The 16,992-nt window shown below is 38.3% G+C and overlaps 1 protein-coding gene across 1 annotated transcript; it reads right to left on the bottom strand.

The window, feature by feature from the left end:
- Positions 1-10,364: 10,364 nt before the first annotated feature.
- Positions 10,365-10,772, bottom strand: LOC142177289 (uncharacterized). The gene has a single exon (XM_075245762.1). The coding sequence runs from the start codon at positions 10,770-10,772 to the stop codon at positions 10,365-10,367; it is 408 nt and encodes a 135-aa protein (XP_075101863.1).
- Positions 10,773-16,992: the final 6,220 nt, after the last annotated feature.

The raw sequence follows: 16,992 nt of genomic DNA, 5'->3' as shown, positions 1-16,992 counted from the left end.
TTCGACAGCCCGGGGGGCATAGCCATCCCACATATCAACCTCCAGCGCCCGTTTGGTTCCCAACGCTAGCCCGAAGGCGTCACGTCATCCATAGAGTTCCCTAACTCGTATGGATACCTAAGACACTCCTTTGAGTCATCTAGGCAGGCCCTTGAGGTTCCCCCTCAAGGTCGCTCATTTGATACGGCTTGGTGGCAGCACGTATTGGGGAGGCACGTTGAGTTTTCAATAGAAGTCCAGACTCTCTTCGACCAGCAGTATCGGGTCCTCGATCTTTAGTGGCATATGAACATCAATCCCTGCTTTGACATGATCTCCGCACTGACATCCAAAATGCACTCGCTATCTCAACTCTTGCCTTGATATTGTGTCATGGCATAGTATGGCTTTAATCAGCTCTGATACCACATGTCACAGGATCATTTTCTTACGCTCGTTAGCGGCACCGAATTGCTCGTGCGGCGCCTGCAGTTCCCCTCGCTGCAGGCCAACCTATCTCCTTTCCCAGATTTTCCAAGCACGATCCTGTGCATGTGGTGAAGCTTGCCTAGAAGGCCTGCTCCAATTGTGCTGTCCATACGATGTCTAGGCTCTTGGCCTTGACAAGTTGTGGCGCTTCTCGTCTTAGAATCATAATTCATGCGCGCCCTGAGGGGTGGCTTAGGACATGTCTTGTCCCTCACCTAGAACTGAGCATCACTCTCGCGTGCACAACCCAATCCTCAAGCTTGACACTCGCCTAGTGAATTCGCAACCGGCTTGTACTTCGCCCGAGTAAGGCAACCTTTAGTCTTTGGCCATTGTCATGCGCGTCTTTCGTGCCATGCCCATACATAGCCCTCGCGACACACTTCCATCCCGAATAGTGCAATGTCGCCCCACAACTGCACGTTTAGGCCAATGGACCCTTGCTCGCATAGATGAACCCAAGCTAAGCTTACAAGTCGACACATGATGTCCCTAAGATAGGTGCATCAAGTATCCAATCAGCACGGAGGTCTTTGTCCAACATTTCGGCAGCCCGGAGGGCATAGCCGTCCCACATATCAACCTCCAGCGCCCGTTTGGTTCCCAACGCTAGCCCGAAGGCGTCACGCCGTCCATAGAGTTCCCTAACTCGTATGGATACCTAAAACACTCCTTTGAGTCATCTAGGCAGGCCCTTGAGGTTCCCCCTCAAGGTCGCTCATTTGATACGGCTTGGTGGCAGCACGTATTGGGGAGGCACGTTGAGTTTTCAACACCTATATCCCCCCCACCCCCTCCCCCTCCCCCCCATTATGCTTAAAATTAAAAAGCCCAAGTTCCCTGAGTAGACAGGTCTGCGTCAGAGAATCACAAGAGCCTTTTCTCACCGGATCTACACGAAGTCACAACCCCAAAATGCGGGTTGTGACAACATGCTCATATTGCGTCGCTAAAGTTAGAAACTATCCGGAGTCGTTTGGTTGAAAAAGGTTGTACTGAGATTATAATGACGGGGTTGAATAATGACGGAATTATTTAACGAATATACTTTTATTGTTAGATATTTTGTTCGTCGAACCAAAAATGGAATATATAAAATATGTTTTTGGTTTTACACTTGATAAACTTAGATAAATTTTATTTTCATTTTTAACCTATGCTTTCTTAAAAGACTTTAAGAGAAGAATTTTGGAGAAGGGCACTTTATTATTTTGGTATTTTATCCTGGAATTAGTAATCCGGCAATTGTTATCCTACATTGGGTATGGTATAAAAAAATACCTCAATTGTAAATAAATAATCCCATGATTACTAATTCTAGAGTTATAAACTCAAGCAAACGCGGGTGATTAGATTAACGCTAATTTAGACCAAGCTCAGGTGCATAGAGATGGAATCTACTGCCTTCTAATTAAAAAACGACAATTAATTGACTTGGTCGAAGTCGATCATCAATATGCTGCCTGATCAATTGCCGATATGAATAATTAAATCATTACGGTAACTTTTTATGTACTGTACTTTACTGGTTCAACGGCTAGTGGTACAACGTAAGGAATGGGACGAAAACAAAGCGAAATAATTGATTAAATATATGGAAAAAGTTGATAAGGGCTTCGAGAGGTTATAATTGGTTCCATCTCATTGTAAATATGTAATTTTACTTTACATAGGATTTCATGACCTTAGCTTGTGTCATCGGCCTTTTCGTTCTTTTTAAGCTAGTTGATCTGCTGATTATGCTGTTGGGACTAGACCTCACCTCATCCTTAGGTCCATATATGATAAAAATCAGAATTCAGAAGGATAAATAACTCATATAATTGGAGTATGTCTGTTTACATGTATTTCACGTAATGTTCTATGCATTAAGTTTTCGGTACAAATCATAAGAAGAAGCATTCAAATGAACGTTTCTTGATATGATATCTGATGCATGAAGAAGACATCCGTTATTGGTGCTCATTTAGAAAATAGAACCAACCATAGGACAGTCAAGCAAGTTTTGAATATGAATAAAAAAGATTCTGATTAGGCATTATTATCAAAGTGTAAAAGGTTAGGAACCTTGTTTTAACGGTAAAATTGTTTTTGTGTAACCTATCGGTCACGGGTTCGAACCGTGCGGAAGCAATCACTAATATTTGCGTTAGGGTAAACTGTGTATCAGTGTATATCAACACCCTTGAAGTGCAGCCCTTCACCGGACCCTGTGAACGCGGGATACTTTGTGCATCGAGCTACGCACTTCATCCATGCGTAAAAGGTCCTCTCTTTTTGCATAGATTCAATGAGTTATGTCTTCCATTATGTAGCCTCACTCCAATCTCCATGAATCATCTTCATTAATAATGTCTTGGACGAATATTAATTTATTTTTTATCATTTGATCCTCCATACATACATGAATATCTTGGAATATTATTCTACCCAGATATGCTTATTCCTAATATATATTATATCATGAAGCTAAGGCATTGACTTAATTTTCATATGTTCCTCAGAGATAAGAAGTATTTAAGATGAAGTTTACTGATAAGGTGTCTGGAGCAATCAATGATTGCAATATGAAGAAGTTAAGGTAATATATTCAACCATACAATGGCCAACCAAGTTTTGAACAATTCAAATATCAAATATATATATATGTTAAGGCCTTATATATCATAAGTCTATAAATTAGTATTTCATTTGCTGCGTAATAATTCATATTAATTAAAATAGCAGCTTCGAGATTATGTATATCATAGGTTAGCTACAAGCTTTCAATTTTGTGCAGCTTGTTCATAGCCTACTCATTCTTAGTTAAGAATTATTTGCTAAGACAAGGGAAGATTCGTAATTAGAGGAAACTGTTGGTAGACAGTTGAATACCAATTTGCGTCCTCCCAATGATGTCGATTTATAGAAGGGAATTCAGGATAATATGAAAGAAAAGAAAGGAAAAAATCAAGAACAGTTTTTTTTTGAAAAAAAAAAAGAAGAGAAAAGGGATAGTAACACTTCAATTGAGCTAAGGAATTATGAGCAAATATTTTTGGAGATTACTTGAAAATTGTTGTAATATAACTTTAAATATAAGAACGAAAGAAAGAAATATTACGTACCACTATCAAATAAATTTATTACTATAAATTGCACACTTTTACCCATCCTCAGCAATGCCAAATGACATATAGATCCCTAGCAAATGTCTCGCATAATATTCGTAACGATACAGAGTTCATATTATTAGTGTAAATCTTCGTTTAACTGTCACATAGACACATACTAATAAAATAGATATGAGAAGAAGCATTCAAAATAAACTGCTCTTGGTAAGATATCTGACGCATGAAGAAGACATTCATCATTGGAGTTCATTAGAAAATTGAACAATCCATAAAATAGTCAAAGCAAGTTTTCAATTTCGAGTCTCTATATCGAGTCGCCTTTATTAGGGAGCAATTTCTCTCTCTTAGGATAGACTATATGAGTCATATCCCCTATTATCCAGCCACATTCCATGAATCACCTTCATTTCCTTGCTTTAGCACAACTCTCAAGCCTATAAATAATTTGATATATATTAGGGCAGTCAAATTTAGTTCAAGCCCAAATGATCCGCCCAATCCGTCCAAGGTTGAGTTGGCTATTGACCCGCTTATTTATTGAACTCAACTCATCCTGACCCAACTCATCTCAACCCATTTAAAGTTGGGTTGATTTTTAGGCCAAATTGATCCATGAGTAACTTTATCAAAATATCTTAGAAATATATTTTTTGTTTGATATGTTATATATGACCATAACAAAAGGAAAAAAAAATCTTATTTAGTAATTATACAATTCATAAGAAAACAATATTAAGTAAAGCTTGATAATAGTTGGGGGGAGGGGGGAGGTTGGGTTATAACTCAAATTTTAGCACATCTTGATTCAACCTATCTTAGCCCAAGTAATATTTGGGCGGGTCATTTGGCTCGCCCAATTATTGACTCAGACCCGTCCAAAATCGGCTCAACCCGCCCATTTGACACTCCTAATATATATGATGCATAATAATTCACATTTTAATTCAAGTGATAATAATCAACTCTAGGATAAAGTATCATTAGTCAGCCACTACTTATCAACTTTGTATGGCCAGCTTGTTCTTAGCCTACAGAATTATATGAGACATGAATAAATGCGTGTAGACATGGCCGTCTCAACAAAATTAGGGTCCTAAAGTCAAATTTCAGAAAGAGACCCTAAGTAAGAATATCAACGACAAACTTGCAATGAAAAAATATAAAATAAAGGTAGAATAATTAAATCAACTCAAGAATTTGATAAGTTGATATACAACAACAACATACCTAGTAAAAATTCACAAAGTGGGTCTGGGAAGGTAGAGTGTACGCAGACCTTACGACTATATTGGGAAGTAGAGAAGCTATTTTCGAAAGACCCTCGTCTCAAGAGAAACCATGTCAAAAAAAAAAAGGCCAGATAAGGACAATCAATTCAATGCATCATGCAAATGAAAGTAACGAAAGGGAATAAGTCATGATAAAACAGTCTAAAAAGGAGAAGTAGCTATAACAGATAAATACGTTAATCGAAGTACAAGAAATTACATAATTACTTTTTAATTATATATTTAAGTTATAAAATTAAAATTAAAGGAAAAAGTGTAAGCTCCCAAAAAATTAATAAGTGATTATGAAAAGTTTAAAATTGACTATCGTTGATTTACCATTTATAACATATAACTTAATACAGCTAAATATTTTCAAATCACAAAAGAAAAAGAAGAGAAGTAGAGAAGCATAAGTGGAAGAATTGAGGGATGTATGTGGCCAGAGAGGAGCTCTTTTTATATTTACTAGCGTTAGAGCACGTGCACCCTATTATGCATTCCTTCAAACTTATATTTTAATCATTTTAACTCTTAGTGTCATAGTATGAGCGACTTTGCAAAATTTAATAATTTCTTTCACCACAGTGTTATCCTTTTAGAAACAAATTTATATATTTTGAGTATTAACTTAAAAATAATTTTACTTATATGATAAATTATCACGATCCGAAATTCCTACCTTCGGGATCGTGATAACGCCTAACATTTCACTTGCTAGGCAAGCTAACGTTAGAATAATTTTAATCATTTTTAACAATTCAATTTAATTAATAATAAAGAAACCAAATAACTGGAATAAAATCTGAACTAAAGTGAATAAATCAAAATAATAGCGATGTCTAAATACCATCCCAGGACTGGTGTCACAAGTGCACGAGCCACTAGAATAATACAAAAAAAGTTTTGAATAAATATAAAGTTGTCTGAAAGAAAATACACATCTAAAATAAAGTAGAAGGGGACTTCAGAGCTGTGAACGCCGTGCAGCTATACCTCAAGTCTCCTCTGGTAGTTGAATCCGAGCAAGTTCACGGTACGCTGCTGGGACCAACTTCGGTATTTGCACAAGAAGTGCAGAGTGCAGTATGAGTACAATTGACTCCATGTACTCTGTAAGTGCCGAGCCTAACCTCGACAAACTAGTGACGAGGCTAAGGCAGGTCGCTTACAACAACAACAACAACAACAACAACAACAACAACAACAATCGAGGCATTATTACTTTTATCATTCTGTTGCGGCGTTCAACCTGTTCCCACAATATAATCTTTCAATCAATTCTGTAGCGGCGTACAACCCGATCCCACAATACAAACTTTTATTCAATTTTGTTACGGCGTGCAACCCGATCCCCAATATATATATCATCATTTTTATTTCTGTTGCGGCGTGCAACTCGCTCCCTAATAATATCAATTAACAACACTTATACGTAAGACTACTTCAATAAATGCCACAATTAATATGAAACTATAAGGTAACAAGGTATACAACAATTATGATTTATGTAGGAAACAAATAGGGACAAGTAACAAATAAGTATGGAATCAGGGAGGAGATAGACAATTTAATATATGAAATGTTAAATGTCAAGTAGCAATTATGACACAAAAGTTAAATAAGCATGTAGCTATTAAGGCATGAAATCAAGGTATACTAGTAGGCAATGAAAATAAGGGAATCAATTAATATAATAATTAAGTCATGAAATAAGGCAATTAGTGAAATACGTAAAAGCATGGAAACAAGCAATTTGACGGCGTATAGACACTCGTCACCTCGTCTATACGCCACTACACATGAAATTCACGTAACACATAGTTCAAGAATTTTATTTTCTCAAGTCAAGGTTAACCACGACACTTACCTCACTTCGCAACCAACTCAAGATTTCAATAAACCCTTGCCTCGCGAATTGGTGTTTGAATGCCTCGAATCTAGTCACAACCAATTCAATATACTCAACACAAATTATAGGAATCAATTCCGTATAAAATTGCTAATTTTCCGAATTAAAATCTAAAAAGTCAACTAAAAGTCATCAGTGGGGCTCACGTCTCGGAACCCGATAAAACTCATGAAATCCAATCACCTATTCTGAGAAGAGTCCAACCATACAAAATTTATCGAATTCCGATATCAAATCGCCCTTCAAATACTAAATTTGATTTTCGAAAGATTTTACAAAAATCTCATTTTCTTCCATTAAATTTACTAATTAATTATGTAAATAAGTAATCATGAAATATAATTAATTTAGGATAAAGAACGCTTAACTAGTTCAAACTCGTGAAAATCCCTTTGAAATCGCCCCAATCCGAGACTTTAAACTCAAAAATGAGCAAATGCGACTTGTCTCATTATTTCCAAGCAAACACTGCAGTATCAGTATTCAGTAAATCGATCGTAACTTTCTGTACAAATGTTCAAATGATGAATGATTTACCTTTCTAGAAACTAGACTCAAAGGGCTACAACTTTTATATTTTGATCATCTACGAATTCCTTATAGATTGCGAGATATAAGCTTCCAATGTTAGCTTTGTGTAGTAGAGATTTCTCGCGATGCACACAGCAGTAGCCAAAAACCAGCAGTTAAAAATGGCCTAGAAATGGTCTGAAACCACTCCGAAACTCACCCGAGCCCCTCGGAACCCCGTCCGAACATACCAACAAGTCTCAAAACATATTATGGACCTACTCGAGGTCTCAAATCACACATAATAACGGCGAAACTACAAATCGCGCATCGATTCGAACTTGTGAGTTTATAAAATTTTCAATTCTATAACTCGCGCCGAAATATGTCAAATCAATTCGGAATTGTCTAATTTTTCGCCAAAATGCGCCGAATTATCCTACGGACTTTCAAATTCAAATCCGGACATACGCTTAAGTGCGAAAAAATCATACAAAGCTATCGGTATCCTCAAAACCCCATTCCGGAGTCGTTTACACGAAAGTCAAATCTCCGGTCAAATTTTAGAAATTCAAGCTTTATAAAATCAAACCTTTTATTATTTTTTTCAAAAACTAACGGAAAGTGTGCCTGCAAACCTCGGAATAACTTCAAATTTTGTACACAAGTTATAAATATTTTTACGAAGCTGATCGAACTCTCTGAATCCAAATCGGACCCGTATCAAAAAAAATCCAATTACGGTCAAATTTAAGAATTCTTTAAACCTTTAAATTTTTAGTTTCCGTCAAATAGCGATAATTCGAGTTAGGAACTTTCGAATTCGATTCCGGGCATATGCCCCCAAGTCCCAAATTACGATACGGATCTACCAGGCCGTCAGAACACTGATCTAGGTCTATATGCTCAAAAAGTTGACTAAAGTCAACTCAACTGAGTTTTGAAATACTATTTCACATTTTTATCAAAATTTCACATAAAATTTTTTTGATAAAAATATATGGACTGTACACGCAAGTCGAGGAATATTGAATGGTTCTATTCGAGGTCTCGGAGCACAAAATTAAATGTTAAATATAAAGATGACCTATTGGGTCATCACATAAATTTAGAATAATAATAAATTAAATTTTATGCTTTATTTATTTATTCTCAATATTCATATTAGCAACAACAACAACATACCCAGTAAAATATCACTAGTGGGGTCTGGGGTGGGTAGAGTGTACGCAGACCTTGCCTCTACTTGGAAGGGTAGAGAGGTTATTTTCGGGAGACCATCGGCTCAACAAAAGAGACAATAATATCAAAAAAGAAACGAAATAAAAGATCTGTAACAACAAAAGAAGCCAGAGAAGTAAAAATATCATCTTAAGAGACACCAAATAAGTGGAAGGGAATGCAATAACACAATACTATGCAAAATAATAAAATAGTGTGAACACAACATAGACCGCTAATAGACATAGACAAAACTCTATCAGACTACCTGGTACAAATAGGGAAAAACTCTCTACTACCCCTAGCCTACAACCCTAATGCTCGACCTTCACACGTTCCTATCAAGAGCCATGTCCTCGAAAATCTGAAATCGCGCCATGTCCTGCCTGATCACCTCGCCCCAATACTTCTTAGGCCTCCCTCTACCTCTTCACGTGCCTGCCAAAGCCAATCGCTCGCACCTCCTAACCGGGGCATCTATGGTTCTCCTCCGCACATTCCCGAACCATCTAAGCCTTGCTTCCTGCATCTTGTTGTCCACGGGAGCAACGCCCACCCTCTTCCGAATATCTTCATTCCTTATCTTATCCAGTTTAGTAAGCCCGTATATCTATCTTAACATCCTCATTTCGGCTACTTTCATCTTCTGGATATGTTAATTCTTAACTGGTCAATACTCAGCCCCATATAACATAGACGACCTAACCACCGCTCTGTAGAACTTACCTTTGAGTTTCGGTGGCACCTTCTTGTCACACAGGACTCCAGACGCTAATCGCCATTTCATCCACCCCACCCCAATACGGTGCGTGACATCCCCGTCGATCTCCCAATCTCGCTGGGTAATAGACCCTAGGTACTTGAAACTTTTTCTCTTGGGGATGACTTGTGAGTCGAGCCTCACTACCACGTCCGCTTCCCCCGTCACGCCGTTGAATTTATACTCTAGATATTCCGTCTTAGTCCTACTCAACTTGAAACCTTTGGACTCCAGGGCCTGCCTTCAAACCTCCAGTCTCTCATTAACACAGCTACAAATCTCATCAATCAGAACTATATCATCAGCGAACAACATACACCATGGCACCTCCCCTTGAATATGGTATGTCGGGGTATCCATCGCCAGTGCAAATAAGAACGGGCTAAGCGCAGATCCTTGGTGTAACCTAATAACTACCGGAAAAAGCTCGGAGTCCCCTCCGCAGTCCTGACCCGAGTCTTAGCTCCATCATACATATCCTTTATCGATCTAATGTACGCTAACGGCACCCATTTCACCTCTAGGCATCTCCAAAGAACGTCCCTAAAGACCTTGTTATACGCCTTCTCTTGGTCAATAAACACCATGTGCAAATCCCTTTTCCTATCCCTGTATTGTTCCACTAACCTCCTGATAAGGTGGATAGCTTCCGTAGTAGAACGTCTCGGCATGAACCCGAACTGATTTTCAGAAATAGACACCGCCCTCCTCACCCTCCCTTCCACCACCCTCTCCCAAACTTTCATGGTATGACTTAATAACTTGATTCCCCTATAGTTGTTACAATTCTGGATATCACCTTTGTTCTTGAACAACGCAATCATCATACTACATCTCCACTCATCTGGAATCCTCTTCGTCCTGAAAATAATATTAAACAGCCTAGTCAGCCACTCTAAGCCTGCTCTACCACACCCCTCCAAAATTCTACTAGAATCTCGTCTAGTCCGGTCGATTTGCCCCGACTCATCTTACACACAGCTCCCACTACCTCATCAACCTTAATACACCTATAGTACCCTAAAGTCTCGGTGACTCTCGTAGTGTCCCAACTCCCCTAGCACGATGTTACCACTCCCCTCTTCATTCAGAAGTTTATGAAAGTATGTCTGTCATCTATACTTAATCTGGGACTCTTTCTTCAATACTCTACCTTTCCCGTCTTTGATGCACCTCACCTGATTCAGGTCACGAGCCTTCCTCTCTCTCGCTTTGGCTAGCTGAAATAACTTCTCGTCCTCACTTTTTCCCTTCAGTTCCTCATACAACCGACCAAACGCAGCAGTCTTAGCCTCTGTGACTGCTAATTTCGCCTCCTTCCTAGCTTCCTTATACCTTACTCTGTTTGCTCTCCTATGCTCCTCATCGGTGCTCTCCACTAACGTAAGATATGACATTTTCTTTGCTTTCACTTTACCTTGGACTACATCATTCCACCACCAGTCACCTCGGTGCCCCCTATAATAGCCCTTCGAGACCTCTAACACCTCTCTCGCCGCCTCCCTTATACAGTCTGTCATCACCGTTCACATATCGCTAGCATCCCCACCACTCTTCCAAGCACCCATAGCATTCAGCCGCCTGTCACACCCCTTCTTCTACCCGCAAAATAATATTTATGTGGATTAAAGGATTTTTTCAATTAAAGTGACAAAATTGAGTAGGGATTATTTTATTTACAGAGTCGCAACTTGGAATTGATTTTGTTGGTGTCCAACTCACCTTTTATTTGAATCCCTAATCAAAGGAAGATTTGACTCTATTATTATTGGTCTGCGAAAATAAAATTCGGGTAAGGAATTCTGTTAACCGGGGAGAAGGTGTAAGGCATTCTCCGAATCCCGTGGTTCTAGCACGGTCGCTTTTATTGACTAAAATTTGGCTTGAATTATTTTTAGATAAAGTGTGTATTATTTGCCTTAAGTTACTATTGTTTAGTGCTGCTTAATAATTAATAATTTTGGCCTAGGAGCGTGCAAGCACACAAAGTCCTTATTTGATTATATGTATTAAAACAAAGAACGTGTCGGTATACATGGTTTAAATACAATTAATATTGAAAAGTCAAGGAGTGGGAATGCACACATGACTACTTTATTAAAAAGAAATCGACCAAGGACCGTGTATGAACACATGGTCTACATCTCAAATGTGTCTAAAATTGCCTATCGCTTAAATTAAATAAAAAGCGCTTATTTTTTATTTATTACTTGTTCGACTGGAAAAAAAATAATTATTATTAAAAATAATTTTCAGTAATGCAAGACATTAAACCCGAGTAAGCTTATGTTAAACTTTCATGGTATTGGGCCACTTATTTTGTTTAACAAAAGACAATTTATTGGTTTTTAAGAAAATGCCCATCTTACTTTCTATTGTCATTGGGCCTACAAATTTTAGCTTATTTGGCCCATGTTGCTTAAGAGCCTCGATGACCAAGACAACACAAAATAACAAGTATTCTTCTAAGCCCAAATTGCTTCTTACATTGATGTCCAAACTAAAAAAATTATTTTTTTCATAAAAGAAACTTACATGCTAATTATTATCTTTTATCTTCTTAACCAACTATTTCTTAAGGACTAACATAATATTTCTACTCATCTACACCAATCATGGCACTAATCAAACTACACTCATTAACAACATAAAAACCACGACTAAATATAAAAACTACAAAAAACGGTAATACTTCAATGCTAAAGAGAAGAACTATATTAAGTATAACATTATGTTGACTATAATATAAAGCATCAAAACATTTGAAGCTAGAAGTCTTTCTTAGATAATTATATATGAACCATGAAAGTAACTCACGGAAAAGAGCCCAAGCTAAACAAACATGGTTAAAAGTGGGATTTTTATCTTTTCCTTAAACTAAGTAATCTTAACAGAATGCAATTTCAATCACATATATAAAGAAGAAAATGATAATTTAATTAATTTTTAACAGATTTACATGATGATAACACTGATATAACATTCATCTTGAAACAAAATCAGATCTAATATGTTCCATCAACCAAACCGGGATCAAATCCTTCTTATTATCATCAAGAATCTGCAATATAAGAATTTAAAAGTTACCTGGTTTGTGAAATAATAAAATACAGCAGTGCAGCAACAAAAAACTCAGCAGCAAATACAGTAGGAACAGCAGCAACTCAAGTGTTAAGACAACCCAGAAAACTCAACAAAGATGCTTGAAACTGGTAGCTATCAACTTCACAAATTGCCTAAGGGATCTTTCTATTTTTCTCGAGGTTTTTGCACTCAAATAATCCTCACAAAACTCTGAAATTTCAGCTTGTTATATGTATTACGCTGCTGATTTTTCTCAAAGATATATGTCTTTAAGAAACTCTCCAAGATGTGTTTCAGTATAAGATAGAGTGTGTAATAGAGTGTCCCCTCCTTTTCAGTGAGTAAAGAGCCCTTTAAATAGGCAAATAAATCAGATTTTTTGGACAGATTTTGGTTCACCAAAAGTCTGTCTAAAAGACTAACTTTGTGTGTTAAACAATGTTCAAAAGCTGTCAAAAAGTATTGTACTTGTCACCACACAATGACTTTTGAGTTTTGCACTCCAAAGTCTTTGCACAGTAAAAACAACCAAACTTGTACTATTCCTTCTTTAATTTCAGCTTTTATCAACACAAAAATTTAAATACTCAAATTTAATAAAAATAAATTCACTAAGCACTTGAAACTTCTATCATAAACTATCATGACTAAGCAAATAGCTATTTCAAAACTAATGAATAACTAATTATCAGTGATTAATAACTATACTAAGCTAACATAGATTAAACACAACTAATAATAAAAATATAAATAATAAAAATAAAAATAAATAAATAAATAAAAATCAGAAATTATGCTAGACATAAACTAAATACAATACAATTAGAAAAAATAGACAAAGGAAATGAGAATAGGGGTATACCAAACGAGGGTGTTCGGGGTGATCGCCGGAATTTGGCCGGATTTTTAGTTGCCGGATTTTCGGGATGGAATTGACGTCAATAGGTAGGTCTTGATGAGCTCTATCCGTTGATGTAGGTATTGTGGGGGTGGTAGTGGCCGAAACTTTAAGATTTTGGGCAAAAAAGTGGCGGCTAAAGTTTCATAGATCTAAAATTCAAGGCGTTTGAGGGGGTTTTGAAGGATTTGGTTTGGAGATATGGAAAGAGGAGGTTGTAGATATTACATGGTGTGAATTTAGGGGTGTTTGGAGGTTGGCCACCGTCGGTGGGTGATTTCCGGCGGCGGCGGCGGAGAGAAGAGAGAGAAGAGAGAGAGAGAAGAGAGAAAGAGTTATGGGAGAAATGAGAGAATTTTTTAGATTTTTGAGGCTTTAAATACCTCTTGAGAGATCAAATATGGACCATTAGATCAAGGGGTGATCAATGGGTGAGATTTGATCTTGGGTCACTTAATGAAACGACGTAGTTTTGAGGCAAAACTACGTCGTTTCGGACCCTTTCAAGGGCAGCCCCTTATCTTGCACTTTTGGCCACTTTCTCTTTCAAATTTGGCCAAATTTCTTTCTTAATCCTACTTATTAAACTAAATTTATACAAATAAATAAATTAATTAAGTAACTTATTCAAATGATTAATTAACTATATTAATTCACCAATTGAATAGTTAGTTAATTCCTAAAATGCACAAATAAAGAAAGAACTATTTTTTGGTATTTTTATGATAGGAAATATGCAATCAATGACACAAAAATTGGAAAATATAATTAAAGCAACAAAATACTAATGACTTTAGGAGGTGTTAAAATAGTACAAAAATTAGGTATTCACAGCTGCCCCTCTTTGCTCGAGAACATGAAGAGTTTTCGTGCAAAGAAAAGTGAATGTCATGGCTAATTTTTGCTCACATATCACTCCAATGAAAGCATTTTTTTTCTTAAAAAATGGTGACCGAACCCTGCTTCCGAGGTAGCCTACATATCCTTGTTTAGAGGAATCAGGTCAGTATAATTCTGGAAAATTTTGGTAGCTGGGACTACCAGACACTAGATTTGAGACTGTTGTTGTTGCTGTTGTTGCTGTTACTGTTACTTGCTGCTTGCATCAAAAGGAAAAGAGAAATAACTACATATATCTGGAAACTAAGAGTTACAAAATTCCTAATCTATGTGTCTTGTGGAGTCAAATCTTGATTCTTGACCTGCTCGCTTGTGTTGACCTTAGATTGGATCTTGATGCTCTTTGAGGAAAGGATCACGGCTCATTCTCGATTGCTTGCTTTCCGGATCAGAGTTCGGGAAAATGAAACTCGAGAAGCTGGGCTGCTGACACATTATCCAAGCTAACTCCAACTATCTTGTGACCGAAAAACTTTTTTATTCTGATGAGAAAGCTGAAGCTGCAAGCTTTAATCGTCACTTGTGCTATACGGCGGGGCCTGCAAAGCCATCAAAGACGAACAAAACGAACAAACTTTTTCTGCCCCAGTTTGGCACTAGGAAAATTTTGTGAGTTAGAGAAAGCTAAAGTATCTAATTTGTTGAAATGAAGACAACGGGAGTAGTATAAACTAACTATGTGAGGATATGCAACCACGAGGGGAAGTAACTTATGTTACCAGAGAAAATGGAATTAGAGGATGGTACCATGTATTACTGAAAGGGAATATAACCAGGGGTTGGTACTCTATATTACCGAAATAAGTGTAACCAGGGGTTGGTACCCTGTATTACCGAAAGGAATGTAACCAAGGATTGGTACCCTGTATTACCGAAAGGAGTGTAACCAGGGGTTGGCACCCTGTATTACAGAAAAGAGTGTAACCAAGGGTTGGCACCCTGTATTACTGAAATGAGTGTAACCAGGGGTTGGCACCCTGTTTTACTGAAAGAAGTGTAACCAGGGGTTGGTACCCTGTATTACTTAAAGGAGTGTAACAGAGGCTGGCAACCTGTATTACTGAAAGAAGTGTAACAAGGGATGGGCACCCTGTATTATTGAGAAGGAATGTAACCAGGGGTTGGTACCCTGTGTTACTGAAAGAAGTGTAATCAGGGGTTGGCACCCTGTATTACTGAGAAGGAATGTAACCGGGGGTTGGTACCCTATATTACCGAAAGGAAATGTAGCTAGGGGCTGGCACCCTGTATTACCGAAAGGATGCTGAATCCCCTGGGCAAAAAGGTTCTACCTAGGTTAAACTACGAAAAGCAAACCTGGGGGAAGAGTACTTCTACCCGAAAATATGAGCTGGAACCCCCTAGGCGAAATGATTCTACCTGGGTTAAGCTACGTATAATAGCCTGAGCAAAGAGTACTTCTACCCGGAACTATGAGCTGAATCCCCCTAGGCGAAAAGGTTCTACCTGGGTTAAGCTACGAAAAATAGCCTGAGCGAAGAGTACTTCTACTCGGAAACTATGAGTTGGATCTCCCTAGGCGAAAATATTCTGCCTGGGTTAAGCTATGAAAAACAAGCATGGGCGAAGAGTACTTCTATCCAAAAATATGAGCTGGATCCCTTAGATGAAAAAGGTTCTACCTGTGTTAAGCTATTATAAAACATCTGAGCGAAGAGAACTTCTACCCGGAACTATGAGCTGGATCCTCCTAGGTAAAAAGGTTCTACCTGGGTTAAGCTACAAAAACCAGCCTGAGCGAAGAGTACTTCTACCCGGAACTATGTGTTGGACCCCTCTAGGCAAAAAAGTTCTTCCTGGGTTAAGCGACGAAAATCAAGCCTGGGCAAAGAGTACTTCTACCCGAAAATATAAGCTGGATCCCCTTAGGCGAAAAGGTTCTACCTAGGTTAAGCTACGAAAAGCAACCTGAGCGAATAGTACTTCTACCCGAAACTATGAGCTGGATCCCCCTAGGTGAAAAGGTTCTACCTGGGTTAAGCTATGAAAAGCAAGCTTAGGCGAAGAGTACTTCTACCCGAAAATATGAGTTGGATCCCCCTAAGCGAAAAAGTTCTACCTGGGTTAAGCTACATAAAACATCCTGAGCGAAAAGTCCTTCTACCCGGAACTATGAGCTGGATCCCCCTAGGAGAAAAGGTTCTACCTGGGTTAAGCTACATAAAATATCTTGAGCGAAGAGTACTTCTACCTGGACCTATGAGCTGGATCCCCTTAGGCGAAAAAGTTCTACCTGATTTAAGCTACGTAAAACAACCTGAGCGAAGAGTACTTCTACTCGGAACTATGAGTTGGATCCCCCTAGGCGAAAATATTCTACCTGGGTTAAGCTACAAAAGACAAGCCTGGGAGAAGAGTACTTCTACCCAGAAACTATGAGCTGGATCCCCCTAGGCGAAAAAGCTCTACCTGGGTTAAGCTACAAAAAATAAGCCTGGGCGAAGAGTACTTCTACCCGGAACTATGAGCTGGATCCCCCTAGGCGAAAAGGTTTTACCTGGGTTAAGCTATGAAAAGCACCCTGAGCGAAGAGTACTTCTACCCGGAACTTTGAGCTGGATCCCCCTAGGCTAAAAGGTTCTACCTGGGTTAAGCTACGTAAAACAACCTGAGCGAAGAGTACTTCTACCCGGAACCATGAGCTAGATCCCTCTAGGCGAAAAGGTTCTACCTGGGTTAAGCTTCGAAAAACAAACCTGAGCGAAGAGTACTTCTACCCGGAAACTATGAGCTGGATCCCCCTAGGCGAAAAGGTTCTACCTGGGTTAAGCTACATAAAACATCCTGAGCGAAGAGTACTTCTACCCGGAACCATGAGCTGGATCCCCCTAGGCGAA

The sequence above is a fragment of the Nicotiana tabacum genome, chromosome 23, assembly GCF_000715075.1.
Source record: "Nicotiana tabacum cultivar K326 chromosome 23, ASM71507v2, whole genome shotgun sequence".
NCBI classification, from domain to species: Eukaryota; Viridiplantae; Streptophyta; class Magnoliopsida; order Solanales; family Solanaceae; genus Nicotiana; species Nicotiana tabacum.
The sequence above is the reverse complement of the archived record's forward strand: the minus strand, read 5'-3'. Positions and strand labels throughout refer to the sequence as shown.

Bases quoted from the DNA above. Each gene is read 5' to 3' on its own strand.
- LOC142177289 (XM_075245762.1), bottom strand. From the start codon at position 10,772: ATGACAGACTGTATAAGGGAGGCGGCGAGAGAGGTGTTAGAGGTCTCG.